At 48.5% G+C, this 18,943-nt stretch overlaps 1 protein-coding gene across 1 annotated transcript in view; it reads left to right on the top strand.

The window, feature by feature from the left end:
- The first annotated feature begins 418 nt into the window (after positions 1 to 418).
- The window catches only part of NOTCH4 (notch receptor 4), a 42,651-nt gene continuing 24,126 nt past the window's right edge, over positions 419 to 18,943 (top strand). Inside the window, exons 1-10 of the mRNA XM_053379071.1 lie at positions 419 to 746; positions 2,613 to 2,688; positions 5,504 to 5,772; positions 7,630 to 7,968; positions 10,381 to 10,503; positions 13,342 to 13,497; positions 14,190 to 14,375; positions 15,705 to 15,812; positions 16,683 to 16,796; positions 17,964 to 18,165. Of these exons, the coding sequence (XP_053235046.1) occupies positions 704 to 746; positions 2,613 to 2,688; positions 5,504 to 5,772; positions 7,630 to 7,968; positions 10,381 to 10,503; positions 13,342 to 13,497; positions 14,190 to 14,375; positions 15,705 to 15,812; positions 16,683 to 16,796; positions 17,964 to 18,165 (1,616 nt within the window). The 5' untranslated portion in view covers positions 419 to 703. The remainder of the gene's footprint in view (positions 747 to 2,612; positions 2,689 to 5,503; positions 5,773 to 7,629; positions 7,969 to 10,380; positions 10,504 to 13,341; positions 13,498 to 14,189; positions 14,376 to 15,704; positions 15,813 to 16,682; positions 16,797 to 17,963; positions 18,166 to 18,943) is intronic.

Below are 18,943 nucleotides of genomic sequence, written 5' to 3'. Positions count from 1 at the left end.
TATCTAGCTCACTACTGTCTCCTACAAACTCTCTGGGGTTTGGGGGCATATTAGAAGAAATCCCCCCCCCCCACACACACTAGAGGGCTGGAATTCGAACTCGGGCCTCGTGCATCGAAACCAAATTGCTTCAGCTTTTGTGCAACGTTTGCCCATAACGGGAATAGTTTCTTGCCTGGCAGTGAGGTGCAGTCGTGTTGGCCTCCCTTTCTTCTCAGCACAGGGTCGCAGTGAGTCCTCGAATGCCTTAGTCCACAGTGCCATGTTCTTTTGGGTGCAGTGCCCCCTCCATGGTTGTCCTCTCCCCCCCCCCATCCCATATTCTCCCCACCCTGTTTGCATGTTGACGAGAGTTCCCTGGGTAACAGGAAACCTTTCTCCTCCCATGCATTGTGTGGGGCAGGAAACCTTTGACAATGGAGTACAGAGACGGCAGGATGTCCCTCGTTCTTTAAGCAGGGCGGGGGTGGGGGGTGACAGGGAGAAATCCGTTGCACAGCCGTACAGCCCATCTGCAGATATGGGGGGCTCCGTGGGTGGGGGGCACCCAAGGGACATCTCTTGATCCGGTTCTGTCCAACAATCTTGGCTTCGCTTTTTGACACCCTTCCCCGGACGCCTGGGTTCTGTCTTCTGAGCTCACTCCTGGACGGATAGGAAGGGAAGTTGGGGGGGGGTATCTGTAGGGTGGTCTTCAAACAGGATGGATCGCTTGCTGCTGCTGGCCTTGATTCCACTCGCTCGAGGTGAGTATTAAGTTAGCCAACCTGTGGCAGGTGGAAGGGGTTCAATCCTTCATCCTCGCTGGATTTCAGCCGGGGAAAGTTCCCAACTTCTCAGCCCATCTATGCAACTGTGCCTTTGCCAGCAATTTGATCTGACCACAGCAATGCTCAGTCTTGGTACAGAGAGTGATGCTATCAGCTGCTGAATTGCTCCAGATCCAACTGCCGTGAGAGATGCACAGCTGCAGAGAAGGGCTGAAATGTTGGCAACCGGAGGCACCATTTATCTATACATTTTTGTATGCAGTTGATGTGGCTTTTTGGGGCAGTGTGTGGCTTATTTGTGTATGCATAACTGTTTCCATTTGCATGTTTATACATGTGGTCACGCTGCACACATATATGTGCAAAACCACACTTAGGTTTGCTCATTGGATGTTGTTGTTTAGTTGTGTCCGACTCTTCGTGACCCCATGGACCAGAGCACGCCAGGCCCTCCTGTCTTCCACTGCCTCCCGCAGCTTGGTCAAACTCATGCTGGTAGCTTCAAGAATACTGTCCAACCATCTCGTCCTCTGTCGTCCCCTTCTCCTTGTGCCCTCCATCTTTCCCAGCATCAGGGTCTTTTCCAGGGAGTCTTCTCTTCTCATGAGGTGGCCAAAGTATTGGGGCCTCAGCTTCAGGATCTGTCCTTCCAGTGAGCACTCAGGGCTGATTTCCTTCAGAATGGAGAGATTGGTTCTTCTTGCAGTCCATGGGACTCTCAAGAGTCTTCTCCAGCACCATAGTTCAAAAGCATCAATTCTTCGGCCATCAGCCTTCTTTATGGTCCAGCTCTCACTTCCATACATAACTACTGCTCATTGGATAGGTATATGTAAAGCAAACTGGGAGGGGGACCTGTAGCCCCTTGGATATTATGGACTGCAATTCGCCATCATCTCTGACCACTGGCCATGCTGGCTGAAGCTGATGAGAGCTGGAGTCCAGCAACATGCTCTGGAATACCACAGGATCTTCCTCCCTGATGTAAAAAGCATGAATTGAAGAACTGGAATTGTGGCAAAGGAGGTGTGAATCAGGTTACTGTGTATAACCAGTGACAGCTCCTGCTGTTTCATATCCTTTGAGCTACTAACAGCTGAACCCAGGGCCATCTACCCTCAAGCCATGTGCTGTATCCCACAGCCGTGCTCTCTCCCTTTGTGTGAGTTTTCACGCAAAGCAGCAAAAGAAGCGGTTAGCCCATGGGTAGGCAAACTAAGGCCCAGGGGCCGGATCTGGCCCATTCGCCTTCTAAATCCAGCCCGTGGATGGTCCGGGAATCAGCATGTTTTTACATGAGTAGAATGTGTCCTTTTATTTAAAATGCATCTCTGGGTTATTTGTGGGGCCTGCCTGGTGTTTTTACATGAGTAGAATGTGTGCTTTTATTTAAAATGCATCTCTGGGTTATTTGTGGGGCATAGGAATTCGTTCATTATTATTATTTTTCAAAATATAGTCCGGCCCCCCACAAGGTCTGAGGGACAGTGGACCGGCCCGCTGCTGAAAAAGTTTGCTGACCCCTGGGTTAGCCTGTTCCCAGGCTGCACTGATTTAAACTACAGGTAGAGGCAACTGATGTAACTGTATGTTGCTCCATACCAATAAAACTAAATAAAAATCCCTGGATGTAGAAATCCAGCATCTCAGGGAGAGAGACTGTGCTTGAAACTGTCCCCCTGGCAGGCTAGTTTTCTAAGTGCAGGAATATTTTTTAAATTCTGGAAGAGTATTTGATCATGCTGAGCCTAAAATGGCACAGCCCAGAAACAGATTCACCATCAACTCTGTTGTTTATATGGACTTGAAACATCTCGTTGTTCTGTTTTCTCTCCTGGCCAGGTCTGTCTTGCAACCAGGTTCCCTGCAAGAATGGAGGCATCTGTGTGAGTCACACCAATGGGACTTTCTCCTGCCTGTAAGTTTTCAGGATTTACAATAAGGAAATAAATAATGTGTCTGGGATAAAGGGGCAAGGAGTTGAAATTATCCCAAGAGAGAGTACATTTTCCAGGACGATGTTCCCTTTCTTAGAATCGAACTATGCAGAGGATGACTCAGCCTTCATTACTCTTTTATCCCCCTTCCACCTGTCCTTCCTCTAATTAGCCCAGGGTGATGTAATACAGCATTTCCTAAGCCACCTCCTTTTGCCATCACGACAGCCCTGCGATGCAGACTAGGCTGAGAAGCAGCCAGGGGCATTTTGCTAGGTACTCGAAAGACTCCGAGCCCAGAACACTGCCTAGAGTTTGCATAGCGCGGTTTATAGACACTGAATGCAAATTTAGGCTGGATTCAGCGACGCGGACTTATAAAAAATATTGGGGGGGCCCGGGAAAGCTCATGAATAATAAATAAGCTCATGAATATGCAAATAAAGTGGCGCCGCCTCCTCGTGAGCGAATAGGGGAGAGCGTGCTGCGCCTATTAATCAGCTCCAAAGGAAATTGGGTGGAGCTTTTGCTCGGGAGGGAGGGCAGGAGGCATGCAGCCCGCCCCCCCTGTGCATTTTGGGCTGGGGGAGGGGCGGCGATGGCGCTCTGCTGGAGGGGCGCCGGAGATTATTGGGGGGGCGGAGCCCCCCCAAACGAATTTTTGAGGGGGCTCGGGCCCCCTCAAGCCCCATGGAGTCGGCGCCTATGGCTGGATTTTGGAGCGGGCAGGAAGGAGTAAATGAAAGCTGGCTCTTACTGCCAAACTCTGAGCTGTGCGGGTGCCAACAAGGTATGCTGGGCTCAGAAGCCTGGACTGTACCTCTGGCTTCATTCGATTTCATTTGATGTCACTGCGACATCAGGTGATTGACAGGCGGGCGGCAGGCAGGAGGGCGGGGCTGCACTGGTTTTCGGGCTTCCCCAGTAGTGGAGTTCCTGTCGGTTACCAGGAACGAGAGAGGCAAGGCAGTACTGAGGTCAGCGCAGTATAAACCGGCGGAGCTAATCTGGCACTCTTGATAATGCATTTGCACCGCACCGACTTTTCTTTTTCTCTCCTAATAATTTACAACAACTCCACTGCCAGGAGCTCAGGGAACCGGCCTTGCCCTGCCCGGTCGACTGCTTCTAGTGGGAGTCCCTACCAGTCTGTCAAACCTGCCCCATAGAGAGTGGGGGAGATATGGATGCTGCCCAGTGGACAGATCCAATTCTCCGCCCCCCCCCAATACACATCTAGTGCAAACGACCCAGGACTCAGCCCCCACCACAGAGGCTACCCCCCAACAATGCCCCCCACCCGGAGATAGTAATTGGATTCAGTATCGTCCAGTGAGCTCCGAGCAGGTAATCTGCACAGGCTCAGAGTCACTCAAGGTTTCATGTTCCTTCCTGCCCCTCTGCCGGGGACTGAGCCCTGATATTGAAAGCAAGTCCTGAACCGACATTAAGCATATTATGACCTCCAAGGTCCCTTTTTTGAATACAGTGGTACCTCGGGTTACAGATGCTTCAGGTGACATACGCTTCAGGTTACAGACTCCGCTAACCCAGAAATATTACCTCAGGTTAAGAACTTTGCTTCAGGATGAGAACAGAAATTGTGTGGCGGTGGCGCAGTGGCAGCAGGAGCCCCATTAGCTAAAGTGGTACCTCAGGTTAAGAACAGTTTCAGGTTAAGAATGGTTCTCCAGAACGAATTAAGTTCTTAACCTGAGGTACCACTGTATGTGGCTGCATCAACACCATACATTTAAAGCAGTCATGGGTTCCCTCAAGGAATGCTGGGAACTGTAGTTTGTTAAACACACCGAAACGTTGGGCAAAGATATTCCTGCATCGCCGGGGGTTGGACTCGATGATACTCGTGGTCCCTTCCAGCTCTAAAGTTCTGTGATTTTTATCAAGAGGCCACCTTTTCCCCTAAGAGAATAATAGAAACACGGAATTTGTCGAGCTTCAAGGGACCCTGAGAGTCATCTAGTTCAACTTCCTGCAGCGCAGGGATCTCAACTGAAGCATCCATGACAGACAACCACCTAAACTTAGCTTTGAAACCTCCAGTGAAGCAGAGTCCAGCAATTCTCCACCAGTTTTTCCTGATGTTTAGTCGGAATCTCCTTTCTTGGAGCTTGAATCCATTGGTTCAAGTCCTACCTTCCTGAGCAGGCGAAAACAAACTTCCTTGTGACAGGCCTTTAGATATTTAAAGATGGCTATCCTATTTCTTCTCAGGGCTCAGCTTTTGCTGTGCCTAGAAAACTCAGCTCCAAGCAGTTTTCCTTTTGCTTTCTCTTCCCAGAGCTACAGTTCCCAGAGTGGTTGGTTGGTTGGTGATTGATTGATTGATTGGTTGGTTGGTTGGTTTTCACATATTACATTACAAATGTACCAAAGCCAACACCATTTCCTCCCCATCCCCCATATATTTACATTTATATTTCCTCAATCCATCGTATTATTCTTTTCTCCCTCCTCCCGCTTCCCTCCGCCCCCACTCGATTTCCTCCACATTATACAATTTACAATAATCTTTGCATTCTACAGTCTTCTCAAATCATTCTTATTATCTTTCCTTACTAATTTTCCTTCCATCCAGAGTGGTTTAACAGTCATCTCCTCTGGGAATTGTAACCCTGTGAAGGAAATAGTGGTCTCCTAACAATTCTCAGCACCCAAAACAAATGACTGCCTGGCAACTATATAGCTTGGACTCAGGCTGCACTAGAGCTTTTTGTGCTTTGGGGAAGTTTATCCTTTCTTTAACTTTTCTTCTTCTTCTTCTTGCCTTGTCAGGTGCCACGCCGGCTACGTGGGAGAGACATGCCAATTTGTGGACCCCTGCACACCTGGGCGCTGCCAGAACAGGGGCACCTGCTCCCTCACGGCCCTTCTTCCCCCAAACGCCCCGGCCTACACATGTCTGTGCCCTCCGGGTTTCACTGGGGAGGAATGCCAGGGAGTGGTTGGAGACCCCTGTTTCCCTTCTCCCTGCCAACATGGGGGGACGTGCCACTGGCTCTCCGGGAAAGAGTATCGATGTCAGTGCTTGCCAGGGTGGACAGGTATGGCAAAGGAAGACACACACACACACTTGTGGCTTCTGTTTGGGAAATCAACTCAGGGTAGGCCCACTGCAATGAACAGACGCGATTAGCTTAGGTCCATTAATTCCAATGCTCTTGAGTAGAATTTAGCTTGGTGCAACTCAAAGTCCAGGATGCGCTATAAGGGCGAATGTATCCATTTCGGTTTCTCTCATTTTATCATTTCTCCAGTCTTAAATTCAGCTACCCACAATCCCATATCAGCTTGCAATTCTTACTTTTAGTTCCTCCTAAAAGTTCATTAGTATTTTAAGCGCTAATTTCTCTTAGCTTACACATTTTTGTATGCAATTTCCCCCCCCCCCTGAAATTCTGTCAGAGAATTCTGTCAGAGAGCCAGTGTGGTGTAGTGGTTAAGAGCGATGGACTCGTAATCTGGGGAACCGGGTTCGCGTCTCCGCTCCTCCACATGCAGCTGCTGAGTGACCTTGGGCCAGTCACACTTCTCTGAAGTCTCTCAGCCCCACTCACCTCACAGAGTGTTTGTTGTGGGGGAGGAAGGGAAAGGAGCATGTTAGCCGCTTTGAGACTCCTTAAAGGGAGTGAAAGGCGGGATATCAAATCCAAACTCTTCTTCTTCTTCTGTCAAACCTCGGCTCCCGAACACCGAAAACCCGGAAGTAACTGCTCTGGTTTTCAAATGATTTTCAGAAGCCAAACATCTTCCAGGGAGGTTTTTTTTCTTTTTTCTCCATTGACTTTGCCGCCCTCTGATCCTCGGTTGTCAAACGGATTCAACAACCGAGGTTTGACTGTACGTAATTTTGCAAGGCGGTTCTGCCTTTTCGCAGGTTGTTTTCACTAATAGATGCATGTTTAAGTACATGCATTCTTGTACTTTGACCCAACTGTACATGCATTCTTGTACATGTTACTTGCGTGGAGAATGGCATTGTAAAATGTAGGCAAGAGGTAATTTCAAAGGATGGCCATATCTCAGTGTTGGGAACGTATTGTCACAGTGTTTAAGGGATTTTTCCCAGCCCTGTCTGGAGATGCTGAGGATTAAACCTGAGACAAAGCATGAATCTGTGGCTCTTCCCCCAGAAGAAAAGGACAGTAGGAAGGATGGACATAATTATGTAGCATAGGGCTATCATAATAACATGGTTAATGATAACATGAAGAGAGACTCCATATTCAGAGTTAGTCTATAATGGAACGCCAGTTTCTGCATGGGCAACAGCCAGGGAGGACTATTGCCCTGCTTCTGAGAGTTAACAAAGTACCTTAAATAACACAGACGGAGTCCAGAGAGAAAATAAATCGTAACAAAAACAGTGTATAATCTGAGGAGAAAGGAACAGAGAGGTTTTGTTCTCTTTAATTCAGGCCTTGCACATCACAGGGAGACATTCAACCAAACATACAGAGGAAAACTCCCATAGAACTACACAGCCAATCAAAGCACACCTTACTTCAGGGAAGATCATGCCATTTTGCCTGGCGGCTAAGCAGCACCTTCACCCTCTGTCTACATGGGCACTGGCTGGGGCTGGGGGTGGGACGTGCCAACTTTCTCCACTCTATAACACTTCCCGGGGCAGCACCTTGGGGGTTGCCACTTCCTTTGTGCCTTCTGCTCTTAGCCTGTTGAATGTAACGAAGAACAGAGTTAACCCTTTAGCTGTGCAAAGTATGATCTCTGCTGCGGCACTTCCAACGCCGTGCTTCCTTTGAAAGCCATCTGGGTGACTACTGTCGGAAACAGGATGCTGAATTGCATTGACCTTTAACCTTACATTCTTGTGAGAGCCAGAGGGGAGGAAAAAGCTGGGAAACAAGCTTGGCTTACATGTTTGGCTTTGCTTCCAGGGAAGAACTGCCAACTGATGGACTTCTGCCCGGCGAATCCCTGCTCCAATGGCGGGACTTGCGTCATCACCTACCCGGTCATCGTTTGCCAGTGCCGGCCAGGCTTCGAAGGGCACACCTGCCAGCATGATGTCAACGAGTGCTTCGGGGACCCTCACCCCTGCCTCAACGGAGGCAGCTGTATCAATAACATTGGCTCGTTCCGCTGCATTTGCCCACCCAGTTCTACGGGTCCGCTCTGCCAGTACCGTCTGGGACCCTGTTCCCCAGAGATCTGCCTCCATGGTAGTACCTGCCACCCTGTTGATGAAAGATACCATGGCTGCCTGTGTCCCCCAGGTAAGAAACAGGCAAAGTTGATAAACCCAATCCATGGATTCTGCCTGGATTTGGGGTAGAAGGATCTCTACATTTCAGTGCTCATTTGTCCAAGCTTTGATTCAATTCTCCATGTTTTTGCAGCAATTTGGGAGTGGTTGTTTTTTTTTTAAGAAATCCACGCGGAAATTCATTATTGTGAATTGCACTCAACTCTGCAAGCGGTTTTACCCTAAAGTAATGTGTTTTGCGTGTGCTGTTTTCACCAACATGTTCATTTTTTACTCACGGTCTCCCCTAATGTTGGGGGACAGAATGTGAAGTATGAAGCAGCAATAATAATAATTTATTATTTGTACCCCACCCATCTGACTGGGTTGCCCCAGGCACTCTGGGCAGCTACCAGCATACATACTATTGGCTTTAAAGTCTACCCAGGGGTGGAGGAACAGGGGTGTGGTGGGTGCGGGACGTCCCGGGTGTCACCCCTGAAGGGGGTGACAAAATGCCAGGTGGCACTCACTGCGGGGGATAACAAAATGTAAATTTTTATTTTTTGAAATGAAACAAAACCTACAGTAAGATGAAAAACGATACTTATTTTTGTATGCTTCTACTTTATCTATATTTGAAGAAGAAAAAATTCTCCTACTTTTTCTAATTGCAAAGTCTTTGTTCAGATTCTCAAAACTAATCTTACGTTAACACATCTGCTTCTATACTGTTATAAGAAAAACTGCTCCCTTTCCCGTATGGGGTATTCCAGAGCCCGTATAGAGTCCTTAAGTGGGTCCCCTATCGGTAGGAGAAAATAATAGAGGTGCGCAAGCCCCTATATAGATTCTTGAAATTGCCCCCCCCCCCGCCAAATCATACCTACATCACAGAAGGAGGCGGTCCACAGCAGAAATTTGAGGGTGTTGCTTCTCTCCTGTCTGCCAGGATACCTGATAATACCTTACTTGATTGCATTTTCTGGGTAGCCTGGCCATCCCTTTGAGATGGTAAATACTTAGTTCCTGAATCTCTTATGCTCAGCTTAACAGATACTTGCAAAGCTGTATTTGAAAAGGGAGGTGTAAGCCCCTACAGTCCAAAGACAATTGGAAAGCTTTTCCCATTTCCTTCCTCCTTGCAGAGAAATGTTTGAGGTGAATTTGGGAAAGTCAAAATGGCTTCAGGATTATTCTCTTGTACTATTTCAGACACGTGTGGTTTATATACATGTTTGCCTTGTATATTTATGAACATTTAATTTATATTTGAGACCTTAGAATTCTTGTGGCAATACTTAGTAGAGATAAGGCATCCAGCCTGCCTTGCTGTCTAGTTGTTCTGTTGGGATTTTTAATATACTTCAACTAAGAAAATGAACGCACAGCTGAGCAATTTTGTGACCATTAATGTTCAAAATCCGGAAATGCGGAGATGAAATGAAAGGCAGAGATGAAACAGTGTATAGGGGGGAGGTTCAAAAAGTATCTACATGGTGCTCAGAGAATAACTTGCACCTAAATATTAGTAAGACAAAGGAAATGGTGTTGGACTTCCGGAACCTGCCCTGTTGTATATCAGGAGGGGCTGTGTGGAGAGAGTCTCCTCCTTTAAATTCCTGGGAGTTTACCTTAGTGAGGACCTCACTTGGAAAATCAGCATAACTCAGGTGGTCAGAAAGGTCCAACAGAGACTCCATTTCCTCAGGGTCTTGTGAAAGAATAATGTTAAATGACAATTGAACAACTCCTTTTACCGGTCCACAATAGAAAGTGTCCTTTCATATTGTATTACAGTGTTGTATGCTGGCTTGAGAGCCACGGACAGAAAGTCTCTACAGAGGGTGGTGAACACAGCACATGATATCATGGGCTGTCCCCTGAGCCCACTAAATGACATTGCAAGGGATCATTTCCTTAGGAGAGCGAGAAAAATTATCAGGGATGACTCACATCCCAGCCATCACCTCTTTAATCTTCTACCCTCGGGCAGGAGATATAGAAGTATAATCAGCCGTACCAACAGGCTAAAAAATAGCTTCTATCCATGGGCTGTTAGGCTGTTGAACGGAAAATAACAAAGCGAAATGGACTTGTGAGGTGGTGTGTTGTGCAACGAGACTGAGTGGTTTTTTTTGGGGGGGGAGGCTCATTTAATTTCATTGTACACAGGTTGTACAATGACAATAAAGGTATTATTATTATTATTATTATTATTATTATTATATGGAAAACTCCCTAAGTATGGGCTTATTTCGCTTAATGGTTTGTGCGGCCCTGCAGGTAACCATGGTTACCATCTAAGATGGCCGCCAAGAGCAAATGGTGGCTGTAGGCCTGCTTCCGCACAAGTACCTGAGGAGGGCCCTGTTGCATCAGAACCAAGGCCTGTCCACCTTCCCAGCGAATCCTCCATGAATTTGTTTTCTCCCCCCTCTAGGCTACACAGGTCAATACTGCGAGGTGAACCCAGACGACTGCATTGGGCATCAGTGCCGCAACGGGGGAACCTGCCAGGATGGGGTGGCATCATATACTTGCCACTGCCTGCCGGGTTGGACAGGTGAGGTACCAGCATGTTCCCACCAACATCTTTGGCAGCTTTTCAAGGTTTCAAGTCAGGGGACATTCCCAGCCCTCCCTGGAGATGTCGGGAATTGAGCCTGGGACTGTCTGCATGCAACGCAGATGTTCTACCCGAGCTGTGGTCCTCCCCACATTAAAAACCAACCAACCATAGGTTGCCTTATACCAAGTCAGTCTTCCAGCCCCATACTGTCTACACTGACTGGCAGTAGCTCTCCAGGATTTCAGAAAAGGAACATTCCACCCCACCTCACCCCGAGATAATAGCAATTGAACCTTCTGTGTTCAAAGATTGGCCCTTTCCCTCACCCTGAGGAAAAGTCGCAGTGCTCAAACGGTTTTGTAAAATGCTTTGAGGGGTTTTCTTTCTTGCACTGTATCAGTTTTATGAAATAATTGTTTTATGAAGTAAGGGGAGGGAGCAGTGGTATTGTGTGATGGGTTCTGAACTGACCAAGGATAGATCTCAGGGGAGCAGCTGAATGCTCATGGGACACACAGTCTTGGTGAGTTGGCGGCAACATCAAAGGGGGGGGGGAGTAAACGCCATGTTAGGAAAGGGATCAGAAATAAAATAGATAGCATCATAAATTCATTAAAAATCTACTGATCCTGCCCCGCCAGCCTCTTAACGGGTAAACAAGGAAACCAGGAAGCTCCCAGCTTCCTGAATTAGGCGTAAAAGGAGCTGTCTGGCTATCAAAGGAAAGCGACTTGCATAATGGTCGCCTGAGAAGCAGAATCCGCAGAGACACCCTGTGATGGGTTGCCGAGAGCCTTCTGAGCTGAGAAACAGCAAGCACACGTGGTTTAGCATTAAGTAGGGGTGTTCCCCAGCCACATTGACCTCTCACTTCCCTGACAGCGGTTGCACTGTTTGTCAACATCCTGTTGCTGACGCTGTTGAGAATGTTGTTTGCAAACTTCAGGACCCTAGGGCAGCCCAAACATCCACAGAAGCCGCTGTGTGCTGACTGCATCAGACCACTGGTGTCTCTGTTATCTGACCAGGTGAAGCACCACAAGCTAGCGATGCAAGAACTGAGCCTGGGGTCTTGTGCATGTGCTGCACCACTGAGCTATGAGCCCTACCATAGTTTGTTGTCACCTTCATAGGAAGGAAGGTGACAAGCAGATGACCGGCTCCTTATCTGATGGGTGGTATTCAATTAAACTTTAATCAGAGTAAGCCCCTCACTTTGGGGTTTCGGCGCTCATCTCGCTTTATTGGCCGAGGGAGCCGGCGTACAGTTTTCGGGTCATGTGGCCAGCATGACTAAGCTGCTTCTGGCGAACCAGATCAGCACACAGAAACGCCATTTACCTTCCCACCAGAGCAGTACCTATTTATCTACTTGCACTTTGACGTGCTTTCGAACTGCTAGGTTGGCAGGAGCAGGGACTGAGCAACGGAAGCTCACCCCATGGCGGGGATTCGAACTGCCAACCTTCTGATCGGCAAGTCCTAGGCTCCCTGGTTTAACCCACAGCGACACCCATGTCCCTTTAATCAGAGTAGACCCCCTGAAATAAATGTGCACGGCAAAGTTAGTTCTGTTAAGTTCAGCGGGTCTACTCTGAGTAAGACTTAATTGACTCTGACCTATTGTATGCAGTTTGAGCTCCCTCCACCCCTTTCAGAATCCGGACTGTTTATGAACATTCTGTGAAATCACCACAGTGCTGTCAACACTGACAGTGGGAACCAATATGACCTGGAAACCAAGGCTTATGAGGAACATATGGGGGAACTGGGTATGTTTAGCCTGGGAAAGAGGAGACTGAGAGGAAATATGATAGCCGTCTTTAAATATGTCACATTGAAGATGGAGCTGTTTTTTCCTGCTCCAAAGGGTAGGATAAAAACAAAGGCTTCAACTCCAAGAAAAGAGATTCTGACTAAACATCAGGAAGAACTTTCTGACGCTAAGAGCTGTTCCACAGTGGATCCATCTCCCTCAGAAGTGGGTGGACTCCCCTTTCTTGGAGGTTTTTAAGCAGAGGTTGGACAGCCATTTAGCTGACATTCCTGTTTTGCAGGGGGTTGGACTAGAGGCAGTGAGAGATTTTACTTTCCTGGGTTCCATGATCACTGCAGATGGTGACAGCAGTCACAAAATTAAAAGACGCTTGCTTCTTGGGAGAAAAGCAAGGACAAACCTAGACAGCATCCTAAAAAGCAGAGACATCACCTTGCCGAAAAAGGTCCGTATAGTTAAAGTTATGGTTTTCCCAGTAGTGATGTATGGAAGTGAGAGCTGGACCATAAAGAAGGCTGATCGCCGAAGAATTGATGCTTTTGAATTATGGTGCTGGAGGAGACTCTTGAGAGTCCCATGGACTGCAAGAAGATCAAACGTATCCATTCTTAAGGAAATCAGCCCTGAGTGCTCACTGGAAGGACAGATCCTGAAGCTGAGGCTCCAGTACTTTGGCCACCTCATGAGAAGAGAAGGCTCCCTGGAAAAGACCCTGATGTTGGGAAAGATGGAGGGCACAAGGAGAAGGGGACGACAGAGGACGAGATGGTTGGACAGTGTTCTTGAAGCTACCAGCACAAGTTTGACCAAACTGCGGGAGGCAGTGGAAGACAGGAGGGCCTGGCATGCTCTGGTCCATGGGGTCACGAAGAGTCGGACATGACTAAACGACAACAGGACTAGAGGACCCTCGAGGTCCCTTCCAACACTATGATTCTATGAAATGCTGTAGGCTGGGGTTACCATAGGGAGGCATGCAGGGCTGGTGTTAGTTTGAGGGCATGCCGGCTTCCTTCCAGGGCTGTTCCGATAACCGCCTTTATCTCCTCCCACAGGGCTTCTTTGCCACCTGCATGATGCCTGTCTGAGCAACCCATGCCACCCCGATGCGTTCTGTGACACTGACCTCCGGACCGGCAATGCCGTCTGCACCTGCCAGCCAGGCTACGCTGGGCCCACGTGCTACGAAGACATCAACGAGTGCCTGATGGGTAAAGTGGGTGGCGTGGGTTGGGGTGGAGAAGAATATGCCCGCCATCATAAGTAGAAACTGATTGGGAATGAATGCTGAATAAGAGGACCGTCCGGAAGCACTCTGTGTGAGCACCTCTGTTCTCTAAGACTCCTTCCCTAGCAGCCTAAGGCAGCGGTTCTCAACCTGTGGGTCCCCAGATGTTGTTGGACTACAACTCCCATCATCCCTGAGCTCTGGCCTTGCTAGCTAAGGGTGATGGGAGTTGTAGTTCAACAACATCTGGGGACCCACAGGTTGAGAAAGGCTGGCCTAAGGTTTCTCCTTCTTGCCTCTCGTCGCTCCGCCCTCTTCATTTCTCTGCATGTTCTGGGAGACCAGGAAGAGGGGAGTTGGTTGCAGCAGGAGGGAGATTCTCCATCTTCTTCCACAACCGGCCTTCACTTAGCCTCTTGACCCCACCTCCACCCCTTCCAGCCTCGGAGTCTGAACTGCTGTCTGCCACAGCCTCTTCCTGCTCACTAAACCCTGTTGCCCCTCCTGCTCCTGATACCTCCTCCTCCTTCCAGTCTGCTCCTTCTCCCTCTCACCACTCATCGTCGTCCCACCACCAATCCCCTGGCTCTGAGCCTTCTTCCCTAGGGCTGGCTGGTGCCAGCGTCCTCTACATCCAGTCAGTCTGTGACGGTCTGTTCCTCTCGGCCTGTCCAGGTGCAGAGCCCTGTGAACACGGAGGAAGCTGCCACAACACACCCGGATCTTTTACCTGCCGCTGCCCTGAGGGCTACACGGGCTCTCGCTGTGAAGCGAACCTCAACGAGTGCCTCAGCCAGCCCTGCCACAACGGAGCCTCTTGCCTGGATTTGCTGGGCCGCTTCCAGTGCCTCTGCCCCTCAGGTAAGGAGCAGGGCTGGGAAGAGAAAAGGTGGAATAGCAGTCGGACTGTCGAGAGTCGAGTCAGGGAGTCCTGGGTTCAAATTCTGAAACTCAGCCCTCCAGTTTCTTTGGGTTTCCCCTTGGGCCAGCATCCTGTTCCCACAGTGGCTGAACCAGTGGGAAACCAGCAAGCAGGATTTGAGCACAGGAGTCCTCTCCCCTCTTGTGGTTTCGCCCATCCCTGCCTCCAGTGAGAGCCAGTTCCGTACAGTGGTACCTCTGGATGTGAACAGGATCTGTTCCAGAGCCCCGTTCGCATCCTGAAGTGAACGCAACCCACGTCTGCACGTGCGTGGATTGCAATTCGCCGCTTCTGCGCATGCATGAGTGGCAAAACCCGGAAGTAACGTGTTCCATTACTTCCGGGTCGCCGCAGAGCACAACCCGAAAATGCTCAACCCGAAGCTACTTCAACCTGAGTATCACTGTAATTTAATTAGGCACTTTCTTTTATCCATCATCACCATCTCCTTCAGCCAAGTGTCCTTCAGTATATATTGCCCCCAGATGTTGCTGGACTACAACTCCCATCATCCCCAGCCAGCATGGCCGACGGTCAAGGATAAAGGGAGTCGCTGACCAAAACAGTGTTTTTCATCCTTGGGTCCTCAGGTGTTGTTGGACTACAACATCCATCATCCCCAGCCAATTTAGCTTTTGGGGCTCCACAGGTCAGACTGTCCTGATCAGATCAGCCTCGCAGGCCAAGTTTGGCAGGTGGGTCATGCTGCCCACCTCTCAGTCACCTGATGTCACAATGAGCTCAGGTGCAAGGTGCTTTGAAGTCCCATAGTCGGGACTTCAAAGCACCTAACAAGGCATTGCTTTTTTAAAAAAAGGTTTGGTTCCCCACCCTGGTTTTAGCAGGGGGTTGTGTGGAATCCCCTACTAAAATGGAGTAAAAAAACCCCCAAACACATTTGTTTTAGCATGCACACCCCTGCCCGATTCAGGATGTGGTTTGCATGAATTCCTGCTGAACTGGGCGGGATTTAACAGCCCCACCAGCCCCCACTCTTCAGTTAGCAAGTGCGGGAAGTGCCTTAAACCTTCCTGCTTTGACTTTCCCTACTGGGAAGAGGCATGCATAGCCAACGGGTTTTTTAACTCCTTACTACTTCCTACCAGCTGGTGTCACGGGAAAACAACCTCGTGGGCCAACTTGAACCCTCTTGCTAAGCCAAGACTGGATGTGGGCTGGAGATTGCCCACCCCTGCTCTGACCAGTGTACTACACTGCCTTCTCACCCCTAATAATACCTTTCTTCTGTTGATTCCTCTCCAATGTAGGCTTCAGTGGGCCATTGTGTGAAGTGGGACAATGCTCCCGAGATAGCTGCTTCAATGGAGGAACCTGCCTGCAACAGAGCCATGGAGTTGCCTGCCAGTGTCCTCTTGGTAAGTGCGGAACGCAAAAAGAGGAGTCAGAGATCTCAAGCCAGTAGGGGATTTCTGAAGTGGCTGGTTCTTCCTCCTTCCCATTCAACTGCTTGCTCCTAGTACAGTGGTACCTCGGGTTAAGTACTTAATTCGTTCCGGAGGTCCGTTCTTAACCTGAAACTGTTCTTAACCTGAAGCACCACTTTAGCTAATGAGGCCTCCTGCTGCCGCCACGCCGCCAGAGCACGATTTCTGTTCTCATCCTGAGGTAAAGTTCTTAACCTGAGGTACTATTTCTGGGTTAGCGGAGTCTGTAACTTGAAGCGTATGTAATCTGAAGCGTATGTAACCCGAGGTACCACTGTACAGTAATGTATTCATCCCCATCTATGGATGATTCAATCTTTCCGTTTCTCTTCGTTTCTTCTTTTTTCATTCTTCTGTTTCAGCCTCCACGTTTCTGCATTTGCCTGTGAATTTGTTTATTTTCTGCTTTACATATTTCTGTGCTACAGTGCCCCTAATATGACATATTTAGTTCAAAAATCTCTCACCTGCGCTGAAAGGAGTTCCCACAATCGCTATGTGAACTCGACATCAATTAAATTAAATTGTGGGTAAAGGTTTGAACAGCTTCTAGTTCATCTTCAAGATCATTCTCCTAAATGAGTGCGTGTGTTTAAACTCTTTAGAGTCTTTGGACCTTTACGCTTAAATATTGTTACTGGTGGAGGGAATGTATTTTAAAAATGCACATTCCCACATGTATGTGTTTTGATGCTCTCTTGGCATTCTTAAGTGTATTTTGTACATGGAACAGCATTTCCTAGTTATTGCTTTTCTGGTTGGTATGCACTGACCTTTGACCTTTTGCCCTGCTCTTATTAGGTTTTGAGGGACCCCGGTGTAAGATGGAGGTGGACAGCTGTGCCAGCTCCCCCTGCAAAAATGGGGGCCAGTGCCAGAACTCTGCAGGGATTTTCCATTGCTCCTGCCCTCAAGGTAACTGTCTGTGTGTGTGTGAGGGGGGGGGGCTCATCCACACTTGTTCTGTGCCTAAAAAGCACAAGTGAGCAGTTTTCTGCTTGCCCCATGATCTAGATAAGGGTCTGAGCGATTTTACCTCACCGCTTTCCCCCAGAAAACCCACTCTTTAGCAATAGATCAGAGCAAACATTAATCTGTGGAAAATCTGACTGCTGTTTGCTCCAATCTAGGGGTAAACTGTGGGTTTTCCCAGGGGAATCTGGTTTAGTGTACGGAAGTGCGATGAGCCCAGATTGAGAGAGAATGGTGGTGTTTAACTGGTAGAATATGAAATCAGGAAGAACAAGTCCTTAAGATGGGGGGGGATGTAGAATATTTCATAGGATCATAGAATCACAGAATTGTACAGTTGGAAGAGACTCTGAGGGCCATCTAGTCCAACCCTCTGCAATGCAGGAATTCGAAAAATTATTGTCAGCAAATCAAAACGTTAGCAGGATTAGCAGTTTAAAATAAACTGGGGGGGGGGAATGGAAAAGAAATAATAAAGAACAATTAGAATATGCAGCAGCAAAGGAAAACTGAAACGAACCATGGTGTGGAGGGGGAGCAGTTGGTGTCTAATGGACAGTTTGTATTTTGATAAATAAAAAATGTGTGAATTTTGTAAAATTAGAAAATGATAAATCTTATTGAAAGAGAATAGAGAGAGAAAGAGAGCGAAGGGTGGTGGGGAGGAAACAAGACCCCAAAGAAAGCGCTTTCTTCGAGGGGAAATCACGCCAAAATGGCCGCTGTTCTCTCACAATAAAAAAATGGGATGTCCCAGTTTGGCCAGGACACTTGCGGGGTATGCCAGTTGTCTACTGCAGCTCCAAGTGTTGGACCTGGTTTTTGTGTTGTCGTTTTTTAATTGAGGTCTCAAGGCAGAAATTAGCACTGACTGCCGCTGAGACCGTTGGGGCCTGGCAGCTGACCCAATTTGCCCGACGATGAAGTCACATGACCTGTAGCAAACACACTATAAGCTTCTGTTTGTTCGGGGGGGGGGCGTTGTACCTCAGAGCCCTCTGACTTGCATGACATCACATGAGGGCAGAGTGGAATTGTGGGTAAGAGAGAGAGAGCAGGGAACGTGTGGCTCGAGGCCAATGACGGTGTTGAGGCTCCCCCTTCTTGCAGGTTTCGAGGGACACCAGTGCGAGAGAGATGCAGACCTCTGCCGTGCTGCCCACTGCGGTCATGGAACCTGCTTGAACACACCGGGCTCCTTTACCTGCGTTTGCTCTTTGGGCTTCACAGGACCCCACTGCACAGAGCTCAGCGACCCCTGCCAGAACTGGCAGTGCCTCAATGGGGGCAGCTGCCAAGGGGCAGAATTTGGGTATGGATGGGGAAGCAGGGGGAAGGGTGCATGTCAGCCATGATTCCCAGACGTTGTCTACGCTAACTCAGCACTGGTTTTAAGCCCCGTTCCCAAGAGCTTGTTTTGATACAGGGCTACTCAGGAGAATGAATTTCAGATTTCTACACACATGCACGCACCAAAAAACATGCAAGCCTTCTCTCTTTTAGGGATCTTCTCTCTTAGATTTGAAATTGATTACACTTGAGATATGGGTCACTCAATCTCACAACTCTGTATTGCCCTATGGCATCCTTCCCTAACTTGGTGCCCTCCCAGTGCTTTGGACTGGAACTCTTTATTACCCCCAGGAGAGGATTTTGTCTTAGGAATGGAATTGACTGGACCAGAAAGTGCTTGGGATCTGGCCTAATCAATTTCAGTGCTCTATTAACCTGTCGTGGGCTAGGGTATCCTTCTCCCGACCTTCTCTCCCAGTTATTTTGGCCTGTGGTTCTCGCCCCATTCTCCAGCCAGCGTGGGCTGCGCTGTCTGGACCTGATGGGAACGGCACAAGCCAAAACCTCTGACAGGCACCAGATTAGGGAAGGCCAGACCAGGGGAAGCTCTTGTTTTCTTCTTCCTCCCGCCCCACCCATTTATTATTATCATTTATTAAATAAGTATCCCACCCTTCATCTCAGGGCAGTTCTCAAGATAAATTTACAGTATAGAAAACACAAAGTACAGAATAAAAATAAGAACAAAAGCAAACCAATAACCCCCCTCCCACAACACATTTAAAAGAGCATAGAAT

Source organism: Podarcis raffonei, chromosome 2 (genome assembly GCF_027172205.1).
Source record: "Podarcis raffonei isolate rPodRaf1 chromosome 2, rPodRaf1.pri, whole genome shotgun sequence".
NCBI classification, from domain to species: domain Eukaryota; kingdom Metazoa; phylum Chordata; class Lepidosauria; order Squamata; family Lacertidae; genus Podarcis; species Podarcis raffonei.
This window is presented reverse-complemented; position numbering and strand designations above follow the sequence as displayed.